This window comes from Capra hircus, chromosome 15 (assembly GCF_001704415.2).
Source record: "Capra hircus breed San Clemente chromosome 15, ASM170441v1, whole genome shotgun sequence".
Lineage (NCBI taxonomy): Eukaryota > Metazoa > Chordata > Mammalia > Artiodactyla > Bovidae > Capra > Capra hircus.
The window spans coordinates 61884948-61910807 of record NC_030822.1 but is presented as its reverse complement, the minus strand read 5'-3'; the positions used below and the strand labels follow the sequence as shown (position 1 = coordinate 61910807).

Genomic DNA, 25860 nt, shown 5'->3' with positions numbered 1-25860 from the left:
TATCTAAGGTTATTGATATTTCTCCTGGCAATCTTGATTCCAGCTTGTGCTTCTTCCAGCCCAGCGTTTCTCATGATGTACTCTGCATATAAGTTAAATAAGCAGGGTGGCAATATACAGGCTTGACATACTCCTTTTCCTATATGTAACCAATCTGTTGTTCCATGTTCATTTCTAACTGTTGCTTCCTGACCTGCATATAGGTTTCTCAAGAGGCAGGTCAGGTGGTCTGGTATTCCCATCTCTTTCAGAATTTTCCACAGTTTCTTGTGATCCACACAGTCAAAGGCTTTGCATAGTCAATAAAGCAGAGATAGATGTTTTTCTGGAACTCTCTTGCTTTTTTGATGATCCAGCGGATGTTGGCAATTTGATCTCTGGTTCCTCTGCCGTTTCTAAAACCAGCTTGAACATCAGGGAGTTCACGGTTCATGTATTGCTGAAGCCTGGCTTGGAGAATTTTGAGCATTACTTTACTAGCATGTGAAATGAGTGCAATTGTGTGGTAGTTTGAGCATTCTTTGGCATTGCCTTTCTTTGGAATTGGAATGAAAACTGACCTTTTCCAGTCCTGTGGCCCCTGCTGAGTTTTCCAAATTTGCTGGCATATTGAGTGCAGCACTTTTACAGCATCATCTTTCAGGATTTGAAACAGCTCGACTGGAATGCCATCACCTCCACTAGCTTTGTTTGTAGTGATGCTTTCTAAGGCCCACTTGACTTCACATTCCAGGATGTCTGGCTCTAGATTAGTGATCACATCATCATGATTATCTGGGTCGTGAAGATCTTTTTTGTACAGTTCTTCCATGTATTCTTGCCACCTCTTCTTAATATCTGCTTCTGTTAGGTCCATACCATTTCTGTCCTTTATCAAGCCCATCTTTGCATGAAGTGTTCCCTTGGTATCTCTAATTTTCTTGAAGGGATCTCTAGCCTTTCCCATTCTGTTGTTTTCCTCTATTTCTTTGCATTGATTGCTGAAGAAGGCTTTCTTATCTCTTCTTGCTATTCTTTGGAACTCTGCATTCAGATGCTTATATCTTTCCCCAATTTTAGGGTTATTTGTTCTAGAAACTTTCATAATTTTTATCTCATACCATTAGCTCAGCAACTCTGTAGAGAAGACATAAATATTTACTGACATTAGCAGTGTGAAAAATCACGATGCTAGTGCTGAAGACACAGCAGTGAACAAAACAATCCCTGCCTTCTTATTTTACAGATGAGCAAACTGAGGTACACAGTGGTTGTGACTTTCTTAGAATTATACTGCTAGTAAGTTGTGAATCTAAAATTTCAATCCAGGTCTTCCTGGTCCCAAGTCTGGGGCATAAGCATAAGAAATGACCATTTTATTATTTTATTGTATATATTTACACATAAAATTTTATTATTATATTATTGTACAAAAATGTAGATCTTCCTGACCCAGGGATTGAACTGGCGTCTCTTGTGTCTACTGCATTGGCAGGCAGAATCTTTACCACTAGTGTCGCCAAACAAATGGGACCTAATAAAATGTAAAGAATACATTTTTACATTAATTTGTAAATAATTACATTTACAAATGTAAATAATACAAAAATGTACAATAATATAATAATAAAAATTATGTGTAAATATATATAATAAAATAATAAAATGGTCATTTCTTATGCTTATGCCCCAGACTTGGGACCAGGAAGACCTGGATTGAAATTTTAGATTCACAACTTACTAGCAGTATAATTCTAAGAAAGTCACAACCACTGTGTACCTCAGTTTGCTCATCTGTAAAATAAGAAGGCAGGGATTGTTTTGTTCACTGCTGTGTCTTCAGCACTAGCATCATGATTTTTCACACTGCTAATGTCAGTAAATATTTATGTCTTCTCTACAGAGTTGCTGAGCTAATGGTATGAGATAAAAATTATGAAAGATTCTAGAACAAATAACCTTAAAATTTATATAGAATCATAAAAGCCCTAGAATTGTCAAAGCAATCCTGAGGAATAAAGAACAAAACTATGGGTATAACCCTTCCAAACTTCAGACTATACTACAAAGCTACAGTAATCAAAACAGTGTGGTATTGGCTCAAAGCAGACATATAGATCAATGGAAGAGAATAGAGACCCAGAAATAAATCCACATACCTATGGTCAATTAACCTATGATGAAGGAGGTAAGACTATACAATGGAAAAAGACAGATTTTCAATAAGTGGTGTTGGGAAATCTGGATAGTCACATGTAAATAAGTGAAATTAGAACACTCTTTCACATCATATACAAAAATGAATTCAAAATGGTGTAAAGACATCATAACTCAGTTGGTAAATCATCTGCCTGCAATGCAAGAGACCATAGGTTCAATTCCTGGGTCAGATAGATCCCCTGGAGAAGGAAATGGCAACCCACTTCAGTATTCTTGCCTGGAGAATCCCATGGACAGAGGAGTCTGACAAGCTACAGTCCATGGGATCACAAGAGTCAGACACAACTTAGCGACTAAACCACCACCACCACCACCATAAGATATGATACCATAAAACTCCTAGAAGAGAATATTGTCAAAACATTCTCTGATGTAAATTGTAGCAATATTTTCTTAGTTCAGTCTTGCACGGCAAAGAAAATAAGAGTAAAAATGAACATGTCCTGTTTCTTGCTCAGTTATGTCTGACTCTTTGTGACCACATGGACTGTAGCCTGCCAGGCTCCTCTGTCCATGGGATTTTACAGACAAGAATACTGGTGTGATTAGCCATTCCTTCTCCAGGGGATCTTCCCAACCCAGGGATTGAACTGGTGTCTCTTGTGTCTACTGCATTGGGAGGCAGAATCTTTACCACTAGTGTCACCAAACAAATGGGACCTAATAAAATGTAAAAGATTTCGCTCAGCAAAAATATCCCATCAACAACATGAAAAGACAATCTATGGAATGGAGAGAATATTTGCAAAAGATGCAACAGACGAGGGTTTAATTTCTAACAAACAGCTCTTATACTTCAATATTAAAAAAACAAACAATTCAAACAAAAAATGAGCAGAAGATCTATAAACACTTTTCTGCAAGGAAGACATGTAGATGGCCAACAGGCATATGAAAAGGTGATCAACAATATTAACCACAGAGAAATGCAAATCAAAACCACAATGAAATACCACTTCAATCCTGTCAGAATAGCTATTATCAAAAAGTCTAGAAATAAATGCTGGAGAGTGTGTGGAGAAAAGGGAACTTCCTATAATGTTGATGGGAATGTTAACTGGTGCAGCCATTATGGAAAACAGTATGGAGTTTCCTTAAAAAAACTAAGAGAAAGCTATCATATGACCCAGAAATCCCATTCTTGAGTATATATCCAGAAAAGATGAAAACTCAAATTCAAAAACATACATGTTCATAGCACTATTTACAATAGCCAAGACATAACAATCCAAGTGCTCATCAAAAAACAAGTGGCTTAAGATGTGAGATAAGTATTATAGACATCACTGGTGGGCAATCTAGGGCTAGAAGGGGAGGGGTATCAGTCATCTCGAGTGGGGTCGTGCCGAGGTTCCCCCAATACTGCATGCAGATGGTGCCAGGTATCAACATGTACAGCATTCTATAGGCGCCTTGTGTTGCCAGCACTGAGTCCCCGGTGCTTATTGGGTCCTGTGGTCTGGCCATGGGGCTGATGCTGGTGTATATATTACTCAGCCACAAATAAGAATGAAATATTGTTATTTTCAGCAACATGGATGGACCTAGAGTTTATTATACTTGGTGAAGTAAGACAGACAAAGACAAGAGAGTTATGTGATATCACTTATAGGTGGAATATAAAAAGTAACACCAATGAATCTATATACGAAATAGAAACAGACTCATGGACATAGAAAACAATCTTATGGTTACCAAAGAGGAAAGTGGGTGGGATAAATAGTATGGTATTAACAGATACAAACTACTATACATAAAATAGATAAGCAAAAAGGATTTATTGTGTAGTAAAGGGAACTATATTCAGTATCTTGTAATAACATATGGTGGAAAATACTCTGAAAAAAAAAAGTAACTGAATAACTTTGGTGTATACCTGAAACATAATATTGTAAATCAAGGACACTTTAATTTTAAAACATTGCGAAAGTCTGTAACACAGTTCTTAACAAAGATACTATTAAATGGCTGCTTTTGTGCCAGGCACTATGCCAGGTGCTGGGAATATGAAGATGATTAAGTACCAGACCACCTGACCTGCCTCTTGAGAAACCTATATGCAGGTCAGGAAGCAACAGTGAGAACTGGACATGGAACAACAGACTGGTTCCAAATAGGAAAAGGAGGACGTCAAGGCTATATACTGTCACCCTGCTTATTTAACTTATATGCAGAGTACATCATGAGAAACGCTGGGCTGGAAGAAGCACAAGCTGGAATCAAGATTACCCGGAGAAATATCAGTAACCTCAGATATGCAGATGACACCACCCTTATGGCAGAAAGTGAAGAGGAACTAAAAAGCCCCTTGATGAAAGTTGAAGAGGAGAGTGAAAAGGTTGGCTTAAAGCTCAACATTTGGAAAACTAAGATCATGGCATCTGGTCCCATCATTTAATGGGAAATAGATGGGGAAACAGTGGAAACGGTGTCAGACTTTATTTTGGGGGGCTCTAAAATCACTGCAGATGGTGATTGCAGCCACGAAATTAAAAGACGTTTACTCCTTGGAAGGAAAGTTATGACCAACCTAGATAGTATATTCAAAAGCAGAGACATTACTTTGCCAACAGAGGTCCGTCTAGTCAAGGCTATGGTTTTTCCAGTGGTCATGTATGAATGTGAGAGTTGGACTGTGAAGAAGGCTGAGGCGCTGAAGAATTGATGCTTTTGAAATGTGGTATTGGAGAAGACTCTTGAGAGTCCCTTGGACTGCAAGGAGATCCAACCAGTCTATCCTAAAGGAGATCAGCCCTGGGTATTCTTTGGAAGGAATGATGCTAAAGCTGAAACTCCAGTACTTTGGCCACCTCATGTGAATAGTTGACTCATTGGAAAAGACTCTGATGCTGGGAGGGATTGGGGGCAGGAGGAGAAGGAGATGACAGAGGATGAGATGGCTGGATGGCATCACGGACTCGACAGACATAAATCTGAGTGAACTCCAGGAGGTGGTGATGGACAGGGAGGCCTGGTGTGCTGCGATTCATGGGGTCGAAAAGAGTCGGACACGACTGAGCAACTGAACTGAACTGAACTGAAGACAGCCTTCCTACTTTTGATACTTTCACTCTAGAGGGGCTATACAAAGTATTTATGATAGAGCACGTTACCCTGAAGATCAGAGTAGGTGCTCAATAAACACTGAACCAGAATTTTTATAATAGTTTACAGTTTACAACACACTTTCATGAAACTTATCCTATTTGAAACAATGGGGACCATAAAGTTTTCAAGAATAAACAAAGGTCTCAGGCATTTAGCAGAGAGAGGGATGATCTTTTGCGATTAGTAGCTGTAACTTCATGGCAAAGATCAAATATGAGATGAGTGAAGGGATAGGCTACCCACTTCAGTATTCTTGAGCTTCCATTGTGGCTCAGCTGGTAAAGAATCTGCTTACAATGTGGGAGACCTGGGTCTGAGCCCTGGGTTGGGAAGATTCCCCTGGAGAAGGGATTAGCTACTCACTCCAGTATTCTGGCCTGGAGAACTCCGTGGACGATATAGTCCATGGGGTCAGAAAGAGTCGGACAAGACTGAGAGACTTTCACTTTCACACTTTCAGAATACAGATGGATTTTGACAGGAGTGACAGATGGGAGAGCGGGAGTTTTAGATAAATACAGCAGCAAAAGCTTGTCCTCAGTAATTCCATATTATCTCTGTTTATGAACCTATGTTTATAAATTCCCTTTGGAATACTGCTGAATCTGCATGTCTGCAATTTTCGGAATCTACCCTTACTGCCCTTTGAAAATCTGGAAAATTTTTTTTCATCTTTAATCTTCCTGCACATGGTTCATGAATTCTGATGATTACTAATGGAGATTATACTATTCATTTATTCACAGATACTTATTGAAACCCTGATATGCTCAAGGCCAAGGCCCTGGAACCATGGGGGCTACTACAAGGAAGTATATATACAAACAACTACCCCACAAAGCAGAAATCTGTTAAGTGCCTCAGCGGAGCTCAAGCTGGATTTATAGGAGGGCTGAGAAGTTTCTGGAGCATTTGTTGGTTTCCATTTCTTCTCCTACAAGTAATTCATCTGACCTTGGAAATTTCATCTTAAAAAAATGATTAACTGTTTTTTTTTTTAAGCAACTTCCTCTCCCAGGCTACTCTCAGGGTTTGCTGAGGACGGTTCAACTTGAAGGTCTTTCTCTATCGGAAGACTGAGGCAATTTAGAAGCTGATAGACTGCGGGTCTCTCTGCCCTCCGGTTCAATACTCACTGTACATTGTCTCCAGAGAGGCTTTCCTCAGGCCTATACTTTCTTGTTCTGGATATTCTTTAAAGTGTCTTTTCTTGTGTTTAGCATATTTGCCAGAGCCACCTGACTTTAACCTTTAAAGAGTAGCCTTTGGCAGGAAGGCCCAGGAAGAGTTATGGCTCTGTGACGCACTATCCCATCCTTACCTCATCGTGCGGGTTAGTTTGTCTAACCCTCAGGCTGGCCCTGAAGAATGGAACATCTTATCCACGTAAAAATGTTCTGGGGATTCTGATCCTCTAAGAGAGTAATTTATCCAAGGTCTCAAGAGCTGAAAAGTGGTAGACCTTGGATTTGAACATCGCTATTTCTGACCTCAAAGCCCATGTGTTCCCCACAACGTATTAACCACGATGAAGTGTATTTTTAAATTCATCTTCCTGGTTTTGTAAAACTCTTTTAAAAAGCTCTCAGTTCATCAAAGTTTCCTCTTCAGGCTCGTGGATTTCAGCTGCTCAACGACCATTTATTTGCCACTCAAAGTCTGGGAACATCACTTGCCTTCTCCGGTATCCTCGTTCATTCATTACTGTGATTCTTTATAACTTTATAGTCACAGTTATTCTTCTTTGTGTTTGCCTATTAGCATGTTGAAATTTCCTACGGTCCTTTTAAAACAACTGTTGTAATTCTCTTTTCTTCTATTTTTTGAACTCCCAGATGGCCATCTCCCACTTTTTTTTGTAATAGAAGGAGGGCAGTGCAGAAAAAAAAAAAAGAGTAGTATAGTTAACTGGGGATTGTTTTATTGTATCTGTCAGATGTTCTGCTATCTTTTAAAGTTTAATGTTCTCACTTTAAACTTTAAACATCTAGGGGATGTTTAGTGTTCTCACTTTAAACATCTAGGGGAGCCTAGATGCCAACGAAGCAGCAAGAACAAGGCAAAACCTGGTCAGTAGGTAAAACAAGGCGCGGAGTCCTGCCCCTAAAGCCAGGGCCAGGGGGCGGGGCGGAGCGCGGGCAGGGGGCGGGGCGGAGCGCGGGCAGGGGGCGGGGCGGAGCGCGGGCAGGGGGCGGGGCGGAGCGCGGGCAGGGGGCGGGGCGGAGCGCGGGCAGGGGGCGGGGCGGAGCGCGGGCAGGGGGCGGGGCGGAGCGCGGGCAGGGGGCGGGGCTGCGCTCGGGCGCGCGGGCCTTATAGTCACCCGGAAGGCGCGCGGGGTCCCCGCTGGCGAACGCAGCAGGCCCTCGAGGGAACCTCGGCCCCGAGAGCCCTCTGCGCCTCTTCTCTCCGCAGACCCGAGCGGCGTCAGCCCGCCCGTACTCGCTGAGTCTGCCCCCGCGGCCGCTGCCGTGCGGCCTGCGTCGCCTCCCGTACCCCGACAGGCTATGGCCGCCCGCCTCCTGCGAGTCGCCTCCGCCGCCCTCGGCGACACGGCCGGCCGGTGGCGGCTTCTCGCGCGACCGCGCGCGGGAGCCGGCGGCCTCCGCGGGAGCCGAGGGCCGGGCCTGGGCGGCGGCGCGGCGCCGACGCGGACGCTGAGCGTATCGGGGCGAGCGCAGAGCAGGTGAGGCGCGCGCGCGCGCGGGGGCGCGCCGAGCTCGTGGGTCCTCTGGTGGCAGCGCCTCCGTCGCCTCCAGAGGTTTCCAGTTCTGTCGTCCTCTCCCGGGCGCCGGCCTGCGGGCCACAAGCCCAGCCCCGCTGCCTTCTCCGTGTCCCCGGGCTGGTCGTCCCGTGCGGTCGCTTCCTCCTTGTCCGGTTGCCAAGTTGCTTCTCAGGTCCATCGACGCTTGGCCGGGAACTGGGGCGTGGGACCCCCGATTTCCCTGTCCCAGCGCCTCCTGTGCCCTCAGGACTTTGCTGCTGCTGGTTCTCCGTGCTGTTTGGCGTGGATCTAACCTTTGCCCCGCGGTGAACCTCGCATCCAGTTTGTGTCGCGGCCAGGGCTTTCTTCTGGGCCCTCTTCCTCCTGCCGGGTCTGGAAACGTTCTGTCTCCAAGTCCATTTAGGGTACACCCGCTTGTCCCCGAGCTTCCCTGTGTGCTCCCTCTGGTGCGTGCTAAGCCTCTTCGGGCGTGTCCTACCCGTTGCGACCCCCTGGACTGTTGCCCACCAGGCTCCTCTGTCCGTGGGATTCTCTAGGCAGGAATACTGGAGTGGGATGCCATGCCCTTCTCCACTCCTGGTTGCTGTCGGATAAAAAGTCCCCTGCTTTGGACTGGCAAGCCAGGGTTTTAAACTGGGCTTTGACACTTAGTATCCAGTTTGTCTAATGTCTGTAACTGGGGGATAAGAGTCGTGTAGGCCTCAGAGGATTAATTAAACAAATAGGAGCATACACATATTGCAGGGTGTCTAGGGGGCTCAGTAAATCCCACCTGTTAGCCTCAGCCACCTCCTAAGCCCTCAGCGTTGAGTTTTGTGTACTAAATGTCGAAAGAGATGTGAAAAAAATTTGCCCAGAATATGTTGCAGTTTTATATTCTTGGGTAGATTTGTTTCTCAAAGACACAATCCCCTTTAGATACAATAGAGAGAAATGAACTCAAAATTTCAGAGTTTAGCACTGTGGTGGATGGAGCCTTAATATAATGTAGGTCTCTGAATAGCTCTCTGACCTGCTGTTCCGTAGTAGGAAGCAAGGAAAACCAGCTGGGTTTGTGTTCCTCTCTAGTTTCTTTGTGAAGTTCCTGAGAATAGGGTGTGGGACCTACTCATCTTTTCCCCCTTAATCTGTGAGGTAGTGGGTGCTCACTAAATTTTTGTTGTGTGAACTGTGAAGGAGATAATGGGGAAGGCAAGCTGGGGTTATTGGTTACTTTCCAGTCTTTGACGTTCATCTACCTGGATGCCTTGTTTTCTATGTCGGTTGCTTTCTTGAAAAATTGTGTATAAATTGGGACTCTTACTGAACACATTTATGTAACATATTTAAAGGGGGGCTATAGTCCATGGACACAACTTAGTGACTAAACAGCAATAACAAAGCTTAGCTCTAGGGTGCCCTAGAAGAGCAGCAGTCCCCAAATCTCCAGCCTTCAGTAGTGTGTGTAAACTATGGAAATCCTTCTGTTGTACTTACTGTCGCTTAGTGTACCAGGCGTTTTTTGATGTCAAATCTCTAGACTTCTTGGGTCTCAGACATATATTTCCCTTTGGCTTCTGGACCTTTGTTTTTCCTATTATTATTATTGTTTGTATGTTCAAGATAAGTTTTATTTCTGATAATAGTACACAGTTTAGTGAACTGGGAATAAAGATGTTCTAGATTTAACAATTGAATGATTTAACGATTTAATAATCACTAGACACATCAATTTCTATCTTTAGCTAAGCATATCATAACTTTTGATAGAATTAGGAAAACATTTATTTGAGGTATAACATAAATCATAAAATATACTGATAAATATAAAATTCAGTGATTTTTAGCAAATCTTTAGGGTTCTGCAGCCATTACCATATCTTAATTTGTCCAGCCATAAACACGATCCAGCCGGAGAAGGCAATGGCACCCCACTCCAGTACTCTTGCCTGGAAAATCCCATGGATGGAGGAGTCTGGTAGGCTGCAGTCCATGGGATCTCGAAGAGTCGGACACGACTGAGCAACTTCACTTTCACTTTTCAATTTCATGTATTGGAGAAGGAAATGGCAACCCACTCCAGTGTTCTTGCCTGGAGAATCCCAGGGACGGGGGAGCCTGGTGGGCTGCCGTCTATGGGGTCGCACAGAGTCGGACACGACTGAAGTGACTTAGCAGCAGCAGCAAACACAATCCAGTGCTGGAACAATTTCATTTCACCAGACAGTTTGACATTTTCCAGTCAGTCCCGATGTCCAACCCTAGTTCCAGACAACCACTCATCTGCACTGTCATTACAGATTTTCCTTTTCTGGGAAATTTATGTATTAATATATGTATCAGTTCAGTTCAGTCGCTCAGTCGTGTCTGACTCTTTGCGACCCCATGAATCGCAGCACGCCAGGCCTCCCTGTCCATCACCATCTCCCGGGGTTCACTCAGACTCATGTCCATCGAGTCTGTGATGCCATCCAGCCATCTCATCCTGGGTCATCCCCTTCTCCTCCTGCCCCCAATCCCTCCCAGCATCAGAGTCTTTTCCAATGAGTCATCTCTTCTCATGAGGTGGCCAAAGTACTGGAGCTTCAGCTTTAGCATCATTCCTTCCAAAGAAATCCCAGGGCTGATCTCCTTCAGAATGGACTGGTTGAATCTCCTTGCAGTCCAAGGGACTCTCAAGAGTCTTCTCCAACACCACAGTTCATAAGCATCAATTCTTAGGTGCTCAGCCTTCTTCACGGTCCAACTCTCCCATCCATACATGACCACAGGAAAAACCATAGCCTTGACTAGATGGACCTTAGTCGGCAAAGTAATGTCTCTGCTTTTGAATATAGTATCTAGGTTGGTCATAACTTTTCTTCCAAGGAGTAAGCGTCTTTCAGTTTCATGGCTGCAGTCACCATCTGCAGTGATTTTGGAGCCCAGAAAAATAAAGTCTGACACTGTCTCTACTGTTTCCGCATCTATTTCCCATGAAGTGATGGGACCAGATGCCATGATCTTTGTTTTCTGAATGTTGAGCTTTAAGCCAACTTTTTCACTCTCCTCTTTTACTTTCATCAGGAGACTTTTTAGTTCCTCTTCACTTTCTGCCATAAGGATGGTGTCATCTGCATATCTGAGGTTATTGATATTTCTCCCGGCAATCTTGATTCCAGCTTGTGTTTCTTCCAGCCCAGCGTTTCTCATGATGTACTCTGCAAAGAAGTTAAATAAGCAGGGTGACAATATACAGCCTTGACGTACTCCTTTTCCTATTTGGAACCAGTCTGTTGTTCCATGTCCAGTTCTCACTGTTGCTTCCTGACCTGCATACAGATTTCTCAAGAGGCAAGTTAGGTGGTCTGGTATTCCCATCTCTTTCAGAATTTTCCACAGTCAAAGGAAAATTGTGATCAACACAGTCAAAGGCTTTGGCATAGTCAATAAAGCAGAAATAGGTGTTTTTCTGGAACTCTCTTGCTTTTTCCATGATCCGGCGGATGTTGGCAATTTGATCTCTGGTTCCTCTGCCTTTTCTAAAACCAGCTTGAACATCTGGAAGTTCACGGTTCATGTATTGCTGAAGCCTGGCTTGGAGAATTTTGAGCATGACTTTACTAGCATGTGAGATGAGTGCGATTGTGCGGTAGTTTGAGCATTCTTTGGCATTGCCTTTCTTTGGGATTGGAATGAAAACTGACCTTTTCCAGTCCTGTGGCCACTGCTGAGTTTTCCAAACTTGCTGGCATATTGAGTGCAGCATAACCAGGCTTATATAACTGAGTGTAAATGTTTCCAAACATTTGAAGGTTCAAATGTGTTGAAGCATATGTTTTTTCTGTTATTAAATCAAACACATCTAAACTTGAACCCATTTTCTATCTTCCCCCAAAACTCCTCCTCCTAAGTTAATCCTTAGTTAACCTGTATTCCCCATTGCCCAGGCAAGAAATTTTAGCGTTACTTCCTCCCTCTCCAGAACCTTTTAATTCTGTCTCCTGAATATCTCCTAAATTAGTATCTCCTACACTGTTGCTTCGTTTATGCCCTTTTATAACCTCCAACGAGGTCTCCCTGCCTCCAGAGTATGTATCTTCATTCTTAGTCATTCTTCTTTGAAAAAATACCAGTTGAAAATCATGCATGTTTGGGAGTACTTGCTTTAAAGCATTTTTTTTTTCCCCTGTGAAAAGAAGTTGGAGAGTACAGGCCCATTTACGGGACATTCTCTCTTTCTCAACACAATTCTGATCGATTTTTAATAGAATCTTTTTTTTTTTTTGCCTTGAGTTATCAGGGAAGATATTATTTGATAAGGCTGCCTTTTTTTGTGAAATGAGATGACTGGACTTGGTAATTTGTATGATATTTATGGCTCTGAAATTATACAATTCTAGGTTTTACTTACATTAAACAGAGTTTTCTTTGATGAACTATGACTGTCTATTGGGAGTGGTGAAAATTACAACTAATTATTTTAAGCTGAAGTACATCTTTTCAATTATGAAGTAAAAATTTAAATAACCAGTGGTGGGAGGGTATTATCTAGTTGATAGTATGATTTCTCTTCCCAAAATTTGGACTCATGTTTGAGAGAAGGGTAAGAAATGTAAATAAGTTTGATGACTGACTGATAGATATCCTATACTAATGAGATATATAAGGAGGGTTATATTTATCTTCCCGCAGATTTAAACAGAGGAAACCTTCTTCTAGTACCTTTGGTTTTCTGCCAAAATGAAATGTTCAACTACTCGAAGCTATCAATCTGCTGCCTTTTGGTGACTGTATCTGTCAGACACTTGTATAGCAATTGCCTTATCAATAGCATGATTTGTGTTTAAAGCTCTCCATAGCCCTCATCTAGTTTTTAGGGGCACATTCATAGAGATGTTGGTTTTCGGAGGATCTGCATGAGAGCAAAACAGACTTCACAAGTAATAATGATTGCTAATGATTTCATGTAACTGTGACTGATGGTGACCACTGGGAAGACATACTTCAGGTGGCCTTGATAGTGACGTACTTGCTATTCCCTTTAGGGTGGCAGAACTTCCCTTCCGGTTGGTGGGTAGATAGTTATACCTCTGATTTCTGGTGTCTCCTTCCCAAATAAACTTTAGAAAGAAAAGAAAATCCTATAAAGGAGCATATTTGTATGCACACAGACCCACACACAACCTAATTATTTCACCTTACGGGTTCTTCAAGCAGCTATTTTAAAGTATGTTGAAATTACTGAAAGTAATAAAGAACTGTTTCCTTTTCCAGCTCAGAAGATAAAGTAACAGTCAACTTTATAAACCGTGATGGTGAAACATTAACAACCAAAGGAAAAGTTGGTGACTCTCTGCTAGATGTTGTGGTTGAAAATAATCTAGATATTGATGGTTTTGGTGAGTATGGAACATTCCTTAAAATGTATAAGTGAAACTATTAAATAGGTTTCAGCTTTGTTTTTTTTCTTTTTGAAGAATTTAACTATAGCATGCTGCTGCTGCTGCTGCTAAGTCGCTTTAGTCGTGTCCGACTCTGTGTGACCCCATAGACGGCAGCCCACCAGGCTCCCCTGTCCCTGGGATTCTCCAGGCAAAAATACTGGAGTGGGTTGCCATTTCCTTCTCCAATGCATGAAAGTGAAAAGTGAAAATGAAGTCGCTCAGTCGTGCGCAACTCTTAGCGACCCCATGGACTGGAAGTGAACTATTAAAATTCAGGATACTTTAGTGTTATATTCTCACTTATGAAGAATAAGAGTGATGCTGTGTATCTATTCTTTGAACATTTAATTAGCTATATGCCCTAAAGTCTGTTGCCTCATTACCTTATTGATTATATGTGTGATGCAAAGCTGAGAGTAGTGTGTGGAATTGAAAAATACCAGGGACTCTGTGGGAGAAGGCGAGGGTGGGATGATTTGAGAGAATAGCATTGAAACATGAATATTATCATATGTGAAACAGATCACGAGTCCAGGTTTGATGCATGAGACAGGATGCTCAGGGCTGGTGCACTGGGATGACCCTGAGGGATGGGATAGGGGGTGGGGAGGGGGCTCAGGATGGGAGACACATGGCTTATTTGTGTCAATGTATGGCAAAAACCACCATAATATTGTAATTAGCCTCCAATTAAATAAACTTTTTTTAAAAGAAAAATACCAGGTTGAGATACTAAATGTCATAATGTCATATTACAGAGGCTGTGGGATCTTAGTTCCCCAACCAAGGATTGAACCCAGACTCTTGGCAGTGAACGTGCCAAGAGTCCTAACCACTGGACTGCCAAGGGAATTCCCAGACTGGTATTTTCTTAGTTACATTGAACTTACGCATTCTTTTTGTTTTAAGCGAGTTTTATTTTACTTACTACTTTTTAATTGAGATGTAGTTGATATATTAGTTCCAGGCATACAACATAAAGGTTTGATACTTGTATGTACTGCAAAGTGATATAGATCACAGTAAGTCCAAGTAGCATTCATCACCATACATTGAAGATCTCTGTGGCTCACGTGGGCTTCCCAGGTGGCACCAATGGTGAAGAACCTGCTTGCCAATGCAGGAGACGTAAGAGACACAGGTTTGATCCCTGGGTTGGGAAAGCCTCCTGGAGGAAGGCATGGCAACCCTCTCCAGTTTTCTTGCCTGGAGAATCCCATGGACAGGGGAGGCTGGCCGGCTACAGTCCATGGGATCTCAGAGAGTCGGACATGATTAAAGTGACCTAGCACGCATGCACTATACAGTCAGGGATGTCAGCTCACCTTCCTTGAAAGGGTAGTTAATCTGTTTCTTGTTAAGGAGGTGTTTTGTTTAGGAAATTTTCACTCCTAGACTTTTCACCTTATTCCTTAACCACTCACAGAAAGCCCATATCCAGGAACCTGCCATCTTAGAGCTCAGGGATACACTGTATGTCACTTGCCAGTTTTGCTTGAGCATTCTCTCTAGTCTAGAATGGTAGTCCTCTACATCAGTGCCACTTGGGAAATTCACATTCTCAGGCCCCGCTCTGGACTTCCTGAATCAGAAAGTCTGCGATAGGCCCAGAAATGTGTATTTTAACAAGCCCTCCATGTGATTTGATGCATGTGAAAGTTTGAGAACCACTAGTCTACAGTCAGGTCCAAGGAGGATATCTGACTATTTTTCATTCAAGGTACTGTTCATATTGCACTCTTAAAAACTCTTTTCAGATCAGAATTATTTCTTCCCTTCCGTTTTCCCATGATATACTAAATATACGTCTCTATGTTAATACTTATTTCAGTTTTCTTTTTTAGAGAGAATGTTCCTTCCCTTTATTAGGTTGTGTGCTTTTGGAAGACTCTTATCACTCAGGTAACCAGAGTTGGCACTCAGTAATATTTGCTAAATTTCTGAATCTAATGTCAATTACAGGGATAATTATAACTGGACCTACTGCATTCCAGCATATGTTATCTATTATTGTAACAACTCTAAGAGGCAGTTTTTTTTTTTTTTTTTTTAACTTCCAGTTTATAGGTGAAGAAACTAATGAAGTTCAGAGAAACTTAATGTTCCCTGGATCATACGGTAGCAAGTGAGAAGGCCTTATAAGATTCAAGCCTAAGTTTCTCCTAACTCCCAAACCTCGGCTTTTTCCTGTAAGCCATTTTTCTCTTAAGAAGTGTCTTTCCTTTGTGAATACTTGTTACAGAAATTAGGTGATGACATAGTTGCTATAGTTCTAGTTTTAAGGAATTTCTTACTCTGAAGTGGTGGTTCTTGGCTGGGACTGAGTTTTAGAATTCTGTAGAAATATTAAAATATGTTATGTCCTGATTGTATAGGGAGAGTGGGAAGTTGTGCAGATATCCTTTTGAATTTACATGATTCAGATCCATACCATAGATTGACTGATTTATGGAAAAGAACCTATGGATAATTTATATATATTCTGTAAAGTTTATATATAATTGAGTTCCCTCATCAGTTCATATTCAGCAACGCTTAGTTGACTAAGCTTGGTTTCTCTGAATTATTCTCTCACAAATGAAAAGTAATACACTGCACAGTAATTGAGAATAGACCCTGGAATCAGACAAATTGTGCTTCATAAACCAACATTGTTACTTACTAGCCATAATACCTGGAGCAAGCTGCTTTATATCTGTATGCCTCAGTTTCCTCTTCTGTAAAATGTGGTTGTAATAGTTCTAACATCATAGGATTGTTGAAGATTAAGTAGTATATTGGAAGTGAAGTGCTTAGCACAGTGGCTACGTTGGTAAGAACAGTAGAATTTGTGGCATTTTAACTTGGTCTGCTCTCCTCCTCTTCCCTGTTTAGCAATAGCCTTAAAAACTGGCAGCCTTGCAGCCACTGGAGGAACAAACTGATCTGACTTCCTCAGAAGCGTTCTCTAGAATGTCATCACTTATTTTGCAGCTTCTCAGAAAAGCTCCATTCTAAGGAGTTGTTATTCGATTTGCCTCAGAGATTGCTCTGTGAGGAGGCTCTGTCCCTAGGACTTTCATCTGAAATAATGACCTGCAGTTGTTTAACACTGTGCTGCCTGAGGCTGTGATGCCCCTTGGAGCAAACAGGAGCCTGGCCAGAAAGCCTAAAAGAAAAATCTGGGGAATGAAATGTCTGTAGTGGGCTTTGAAATACTTTGGGGATCTGAAGGCCATGCACAAATGCAGGACTGTATTTATGCCCAGAAAAGACCCGATAGGGCCTAAGTCTCCCATCTGTGCATCTCTGGCTGACCTTGAGGGTCTCATGCAGGTGAAGGCCAAGACAGACATGCAGAGTACTTGAATGTTGAAGATGTGCCTAATCATGAACTGTGCTCCTCAGCAGAGGGTAGAAGCCTTACTGGTTCAAAGCCCTGAAGGAAACCTCCAGATAGTGATCTAGCTGATCACTAAGCTCACTGAACAGAGACATCACTGATCACATGCTGCCGGGAATACAGATCTCAGAGTTAGTTTGGGAAAGTCACTAAAGAAACAAATAGCTGCAAGAACAACCGCCAAAAAGCCAGCCACAGCAACAAACCTAGGGGAGACAGTGGTGAGCCCTGATTTCCAGAGCTGCCGTATTATATTATTTAAAATGCCTACTGTGCAATAAAAAATTCAAGACGCCCAAGGAAACAGGAAAGTATGGCCCATGCTCAGGAAGAAAAGCGGTCAATAGAAGCTGTCCCCGAGGAGTCCCAGCTATTAGACTTACTAGACAAAGATGTTGAATCAGCTGTTATCAAAGTTCAGAGAGCTGAAGGAATGTATGTGGGGATGATCTTTGGCCTTTGTACATCACTGTGTGTGGACTTTGTTACCACTGTGTATGAGGGTACATTAAAGAAGTAAAGCACGTTTTTGCTGTCCTTGAGAAAGCTAATCTTTTGTGTTCTGGAACAGCTAATGTGGAGGCTGTGATCCAGTAAATCTGTTTTTATACATTTCTCCACAGCTTCAGTCTCAGCTTTATGAAAATACATATATACTAGACTCTTTACTCCAGAGTTATTTGTGAGAGCAAAAGATTTGAAAGAAGCAAATGCCCATTGATAGAAGACTGATATTTAGTCATGCAAGGGGATACTATATTACTCCATTAAAAAAAACAACAAAACTGTGGAAGGAGTCTTGAAAACAAATATCAGTAGTTACCTACTGGTAGGAGGGAGGCAGGAGGGAAGCTTTTAATTCCATGGTATGTTTAATCCATTTCTTTCTTTGAACATTTAGATGACTTCCATTTTTCAGCTATTACAAATACCCTTAAGGTGAACATCCCCAAGAGTACTTTTCTATGTTTGTGTTCTGTGATTTCCTTGTGGTAAATTCCTAGGGAAAGAATTACTTAGTAAAATTGTTTTATTAATTGCTCAAATTATTTGTCTGCTTTTCTGATGAGGTATTTTTAGCCATTAGGAAAGGCTCTTTAAATGTGCTGTTTGACCAAAAAAACTAATGAAAATGAAAATTAATTTTAAACATTTATTTGAAGGGCTCTTAATCTCTGTTTTACATGGAGCTACATTTTTGTCAAAATAATATAAAATATTTTATTTACAGTAGATAATTTTCATGAGTTGCTTTCCATTTCTTTGAAATAAAAGCATATTTTGACCTTAATACTTAAAAGTACTTTTAAATTTTTTAAAGTATTTTTTCTTTCATTATTCATGACTATATATTGCAATAACACTGTTTTTCACATTGCAGTTTGCAACCATTAGTCATACAATCAGTTTAGTAGCTCTCAGCAGTTAAAGTAATTAAAAGAAAATATAAAAACACCATCTTTTGTATTATTCCATGAAATGCTTGTTTAGCTATTGTACAAAGTATATGTTATACCAGGTTGTAATGTAAAATGGGACTCATACTATGAGTCACAATTTAAAATATATATTTTTTCTTTTTGGAAAACTGTTGGCTGGAATGTTAAGAATGAAGTTCCTGCCTGTGTTTGCTTCCCAGCTCTGTCACTTTGCCACCTTTGTGACCTTCAGTTAGATCTCTAACCTCTTTATACCTTGTCTCCTTAAGGGTAACATAGAAATAATGTTAGTACTTAAGTACTTTGTTAGGTTTCTTAGAGATCAAATGAGGTTATCTAAGCAAGGCTAAATTAATGTTAGCTATTCTTGTTAGCATAGTTATTACTACAGGTTCATTTTTCATTATAACAAATTTTAAAAACACATTAAAAAATTGTTACTTCCCATAGTCTTAACACAGAGATAAACACTAAAAGAGTCCTTTTCCCCCCAACTTCCTAGAAGTACCTAAAGTTTAATGCCAACACAGTCTTTAGTAATTCAATAAGAATTCTGCATTTGTTTACATGGACATAGAAGAGATACTTTAAAGATCAAGGATCCTAATGTGTCCAGAATTTTGGGCATGTAAATATAAATTTGAGATAAGCTAAACTAGGCTCACAAAAGATAAGACTTAAGCCTAAGTCACTTTCTAGAATAAAAATGGAAGAAATGAAATCAAGAAGTCTGAACTACCATGTTTATAAAGAAGAGATTATAACAACATTGTAAGGGACAACTGTGCATCCCAGGTGGAGCTATTGGTAAAGAACCCACCTGCCAATGCAGGAGATATAAGAGACGAAGCTTTGATCTCTGGGTCGGGAAGATCCCCTGGAGGAGGAAATGGCAACCCACTCCAGTATTTTTCCCTGGAGAATCCCATGGACAGAGGAGCCTGGCAGGGTATAGTGCATAGGGTTGCAGAGAGTCGGACATGACTGAAGCGACTTGGCAGGTATGCAGGGCCAACTATTTCATTCATTTCTAAAGCTGAATACAGGAGACACTTTAAATATTGCCCTTGTTCTAGTCTTACTCAACAGGTGAACATTGTACACAGCTGAGATTGGCCTAGTTCAGAGTGTCTGTGCGGTTTCTCTCTGGGTGATCTTGTCCCTTCTGTGGCGTTAAATCCCACCTAGATGTCCATAGACTGTTGTTAGCTCACAGTGTCCCTCTGAGCCCTGGACTTACAGATTCATCTTCCTATTTATATCTTTTCTTGGAGATTGCACAACTTCCTACTTTATATCTTTTCTTGGAGCCTCTTGATGAAAGTGAAAGAGGAGAGTGAAAAGTTGATTTCAGACTCAACATTCAGAAAACTAAGATCATGGCATCTGGTCCCATCACTTCATGGCCGATAGATGGGGAAACAATGGAAACAGTGACAGACTCTTTCTTGGGCTCCAAAATCACTGCAGATGGTGACTTCAGCCATGAAATTAAAAGACACTTGCTCCTTGGAAGAAAAGCTATGACCAACCTAGACAGCATATTAAAAAGCAGAGGCATTACTTTGCCAACAAAGGTCTGTCTAGTCAAAGCTATGGTTTTTCCAGTAGTCATGTATGAATGTGAGAATTGCACTATAAAGAAAGCTGAGTGCCAAAGAATTGATGCTTTTGAACTGTGGTGTTGGAGAAGACTGTTCAGGGTCCCTTGGACTGCAGAGATCAAACCAGTCAATCCTAGAGGAGATCAGTCCTAAATATTCATTGGAAGGACTGATGGTGTAGCTGAAGCTCCAATACTTTGGCCACATATGCGAAGAGCTGACTGGTTTGAAAAGACCCTGATGCTGGGAAAGATTGAAGACAGGAGGAGAAGGGGACGACAGAGGATGAGATGGTTGGATAGGATAGCATCACTGACTCGATGGACATGAGTTTGAGCAAGCTCTGGGAGTTGGTGATGGACAGGGAAGCAGGGAATCCTGGCATGCTGCAGTCCATGGGGTTGCAAAGAATCAGATAGGACTGAGCAACTGAAGCGGAAAAAGTTGTCATATTTAAACAGATTTTGATTCCACCCCCCCTGCCCCGCCCCTGCTGCCTTATTGAAACTTACCCTTCTGAGGATCTTGACTATCAGCAATGAGCATCTCTCAGGTGCTCAAACCCGAAACTGGAGAGCATCTTTTATTCTTCCTTCTTCCGCATCCTCTCCCTTCAGGCCATCAGCAGTTCCTATCAGATGTGCTCTGTTTGTCTCCAGTAGGTCCTGTTCTCACTGTTTCTGCAGTCACTGCCTGGGGCTGCCGCTTAACGTGTTCCAGGAGCTGCACTTCTCTGCTTCTGCTTTTGAACCCAGCATCTGGGGTCATTCATCATATTGCAAATAAGACAGATCCTCTGATTAAAAACCATGAATAAATTCCCATTTCATTTAGGATAAAATCTACATTCCTTATGCTAGCCTCTGCATTACCTGGCTCCTTCTGCCCTTCCTCTTCTCTCCCACTTCTCATTGTTCTTTCTGTCACTTTGGCCACACTGGCCATTTATCAAGAGCTGAACTCACCTAGAATTTCTAGCTTGAAGGCTTTGTATATACACTTGACACTTTTTTCTGCCCGGGACACTTCCTCTCCCTCCTGAAAAATCCTTTATGTGTTGCTTTTCATCTTTCTGGTCTCAGTTTATGTTACTTTTTTAGAGGGATTTTGCCCAACCACCCAGTCCAAAATAGCAGTTCTTTTATTACCCTGAATCTGTTTTTCTCCATCACAGCATCCTGTTCATTTCTTTCATCGCATCACAATCTATTTATGTATTTGTTTATTTCTGCATCTTTCTCCCTGGAGACTGTATTGAAGGATTAAGTGATTCTTGTTTTCACATATGAAGTGAAGTAATGAATGGATCAGTGAGTAAAAAGTAAATTTTGGAAGCAATCAATTTATAAACATTCTTCCAACTTTTATGTTAATGTAGGTTTTCTTGGATGATCTCTGAAGTTTTCAGTATTATAGTATTCTGTCACTAGGGGGCAGTTACACCTCTCTGATCAAATGTACCTCCTTTATTATCTCAGACTATTTATATTTTCTTACTATGTATTTCCTTTGTGTGACTGTTTTGAGGGAAATTATTCAAATTGTGTGGTCCTGATGATGGTCATATAAATATTTATTCATGTCATGTTAATTGATTGTTTCTGGCTCTGGAATCAAGCTTTACTTTAGAAAATTAGGTTTTAATATTTATATAGCATTTCATATTTTTAGGATATAATATTCCAGCATAGCTATCCTCTGGAGTTTTGTTTGAGAAAAGGGTTAGCAATCTTTCTTGTCAGCATCATTATAGAGCTCCAAGTTTTCTTAGTATAATATAAGCTACAGACACACACACACATGCACACACCCATGAAACAATCTATTCCTGGTGGAAAACTCTTAAGTTACATGAAAGGAGTAGTGGTCTGCAGATAGCTAACTTATTCTGGGAATTTGTTTTTTATGGCAGGAATTTTAATCTTTAGTATTAGTCTTGTTAAAAACAAAAAACAAGTTTTATTCGTCATCAGCCTTGAAATTAGCCAATAGCCATGCCTTACTAAACAAAATACCTTACTTAACATAATTTTAAAATTATACAAAATTGAAATTGTACAGACTAATAATATTAAGTTTCTTACTCTAGTAAAATCAGAAGTACTGTGAAGCCCAAAACTTTTGTCAAGAATCCCATAATTTCAGGCTGGCAGACTGTGAATTTATAAATTGTATATTTGTTTCGATACCTTTTACAATTACAAGCCAATATCTGTCAGCTTTGTCAGTATCATGTAAACTGTGCTGTTTCCAGACGGCTGATGTCTGTGTGATTTTTGTTGACTGTAGTGCTGATATTTTAAAATGTGGTTATAGTTTAATATCATTTTAAAGCCCATGATGGTTTCAGCCAAGCATTCATTAAGTGTTAATACTGAAAAATGCATCTGAAAATGAATTATTTTGGAACAGAAGTTAAATGTGACAGAATGTAGTGAAGGAAGCCAAAAACCTGTCATAATTTCTATTACTGCTAATTTAGGAGAAAGAACTCTGAATTATTAGGCAAAACGCCAGCAAAATTAAAGCAGCACTAAACTGGATATACCTTTAAGTTCATGACAGTTATTGGACGATGGTAAAATGTTGGTACCACGGGCTCATGAGGCTGTAATGTGTCCCTAAGTCGTATCAGATAATCGTCTGTTGTAAGGCATGGAGTATTTTTGATTATTTGAAAGGTGGACATAGTAGTGTAAAAAGTTTCACTTCAAATATTTGTTCTAGTTAAGTATATATTGCAACAAAAATAATGATTTGAAGATTAAAGATTTATGGACCGTAAGAATCCATTTTGTTTCATTGAGAATATAACTCTTGAATTATGAGACTTCTAACAATTTCAAAATTTTTGAGAATATTTCCTCATAAAATGTGATCATGTTCTGTTTAATATATTGTGAGTATGTATCTGTATATATGAGTATATGGAGAAGGCAATGGCACCCCACTCCAGTACTGTTGCCTGGAAAATCCCATGGACGGAGGAGCCTGGTAGGCTGCAGTCCGTGGGGTCGCTAAGAGTCAGACATGACTGAGCGACTTCACTTTCACTTTTCACTTTCATGCATTGGAGAAGGAAATGGCAACCCACTGCAGTGTTCTTGCCTGGAGAATCCCAGGGACGGGGAAGCCTGGTGGGCTGCCGTCTATGAGGTTGCACAGAGTTGGACACGACTGAAGTGACTTAGCAGCAGCAGCATACATGTGTATATATACACACATATCTACAGATTTTATCTATTAATTTACTTTATTATAGCCAACCACTTACAAAGACACTTAAAACCAATAGTTGTCAGTACTGCTTTGGGATTGTGTATAAGCGTAAGTCACATAACTTTTGTACTTTCAGTTCCCATCTCTCCACATGTATTATTGTATCAATATACCCATATTTTGATCAGCTATCATTTTAACTTTTAAATTTTATTTTAGATTATCAGTTTTAGATTGGAGTTTCTATAGTAGTTGGTGCTTGTGTATCCTTTTTTGTTTGATAAGTTGTCTCCCACTGTTTTGTGGACTTGTTCCCTATATATGTGATTAGCATAAAAAACAACAAACACTTTTCATTTCTGGGATAGGTTTTGTTTACCAGATTCATTTTTAGGTCAACTTCTTAGTGTTTGGAATTTGTTTTCCCATGGAAATACTGTTACACATGATGGCTAAATTTTCAGGCCAACCCACAGAACTAACTTAATAGCTAACTAACCATTTATAGCCTGGTTTCTATGAGAGACTGCATTACAATGTCTAACTTTTAATACTAGATCAAGAACTTCTAAACTCCTTGGGCCCACATACTGCATAGGCACAATGCATGTATCCCCTCATATGCATTCCAGTTTGGTAGTAGGAATATATTTACTGCTGATTTTCAATGCTGGTGATTTCACGGTGGATAGGAACCTGGGAATTCTATAATGTGGAAGAAAAGTTAGAAGATGAAGCCCAAGGTGAGTGTCATTCAGTTTGTTCTTGCCTGTAGCGTGTGCAGTTTGAGTTGTGGCTTTAGTCGAGCTTGGAGCTGCAGGGATGGTCAGTAAGGACATGAAGTTAGTGTCAAATAGGATACAGAATTGGTGGCAGCTCTTGCATTTTAACTAAAGACAAGTAGGCAGTGCCAGATCAGCTCTGGTGAAGATCTGGTGCTGATAAAGTCATCTACAAAAACCTACAGCTGATATCCTGCCTAATAGTGAAGGAGGAAATGCCTTTCTCCTAAGATTAGGAACAAGCTTAGGATGTCTGTTTTTACCGTCTTATTATAACATTATGATGAAAGTCTTAGTCTATGTAATGAAGCAAAAAAAAAAAAGGCATACTGATTTAAAAGAAAGAAATACAGCTGTCTTGTTTTTATTTTTTATTTTTTATTTATTTATTTTTTTTTATTTTAATTTTTTATTTTTTTTTTAAATTTTAAAATCTTTAATTCTTACATGCGTTCCCAAACATGAACCCCCCTCCCACCTCCCTCCCCACAACATCTCTCTGGGTCATCCCCATGCACCAGCCCCAAGCAAGCTGCACCCTATGTCAGACATGGACTGGCGATTCAATTCTTACATGACAGTATACATGTTAGAATTCCCATTCTCCCAAATCATCCCACCCTCTCCCTCTCCCTCTGAGTCCAAAAGTCTGGTATACACATCTGTGTCTTTTTTCCTGTCTTGCATACAGGGTCGTCATTGCCATCTTCCTAAATTCCATATATATGTGTTAGTATACTGTATTGGTGTTTTTCTTTCTGGCTTACTTCACTCTGTATAATTGGCTCCAGTTTCACCCATCTCATCAGAACTGATTCAAATGAATTCTTTTTAACGGCTGAGTAATACTCCATTGTGTATATGTACCACAGCTTTCTTATCCATTCATCTGCTGATGGACATCTAGGTTGTTTCCATGTCCTGGCTATTGTAAACAGTGCTGCGATGAACATTGGGGTACATGTGTCTCTTTCAATTCTGGTTTCCTTGGTGTGTATGCCCAGAAGTTATATTTGTCTTGTTTTTAGATGGCTGTTTACATAGAAAATCACAAGGAATCTTAAAAAAAAAACCAAAAATTTAGATCTAAGTGAGTTTACCAAGGTCCTAGTATGTGATCAACACATGAAAATCAATTGTATTTCTGTATGCCAGCATGAATAGTTGGGAACCAAAAAAGTTTTTAAAAGAACATTTATAATACCTACCCCAAATGAAATTTTTAGGTTTAACAAAATATAACATCAATATCTTGAAAATTATAAAACTCTGATGAAAGAAAGCAAAGACTTAAGTAGTTGAGAGACATACTATATTCATGAATTGGAAGACAGCATAGTAAAGATGCCAGTTTTTATTGATATATAGATTAGTTACATTTCCCGTTAAAATCTCAGCAGGATTTTTTGTAGGTACAAACAAGTGATTCTGAACTTTTTACAGGAAAGCAAAGGAACTACAACAGCCAGTTTTAGAAGAGAAGGATAAAGTTGGAAGTATGTGTAGTACAGATAAAAAAACTTGATGTTACAGTAAGCAAGACAGTCTAATAATACCAAAAAAAAATTGGTCTAGTTGATTTTTTGGGGAAGAGCTTCACTGAGATTTAATTCACATACCATATAGTTTACTCATTGAAAGTATACAGGTTTGTTTTTTTTTTTAGAATATTCAGAGTTATATAACCATCATCACTATTGGTTTTATTTGTTTTCTAGCTTTATTGACATATAATTGACAACTAACATTGTGTAAGTTTAAAATGTACAATGTAATGGTTTGATACACATATCAGTTTCAAAATGATGATCACAATAGGGTTAACCTCACATCATTCCTTTTTTTTTGGTGGTTAAAACATTTAGGATTACTCTCAGCAAATGTCAAACATATAACACAGTGTTGCATCTACAGTCACCATGTTTCACAGTAGATCCTCAGACCCTGTTCGTCTTAAAGTTGAAAGTTTACACCCTTTGACAGCTCTCCCCATTTCCTTT

General features: G+C 40.4%; 1 protein-coding gene across 1 annotated transcript in view; it reads left to right on the top strand.

Moving 5' to 3' along the window:
* The window catches only part of FDX1 (ferredoxin 1), a 33064-nt gene continuing 14788 nt past the window's right edge, over positions 7585-25860 (top strand). The window contains exons 1-2 of the mRNA XM_018059813.1: positions 7585-7990; positions 13265-13389. Of these exons, the coding sequence (XP_017915302.1) occupies positions 7812-7990; positions 13265-13389 (304 nt within the window). The 5' untranslated portion in view covers positions 7585-7811. The remainder of the gene's footprint in view (positions 7991-13264; positions 13390-25860) is intronic.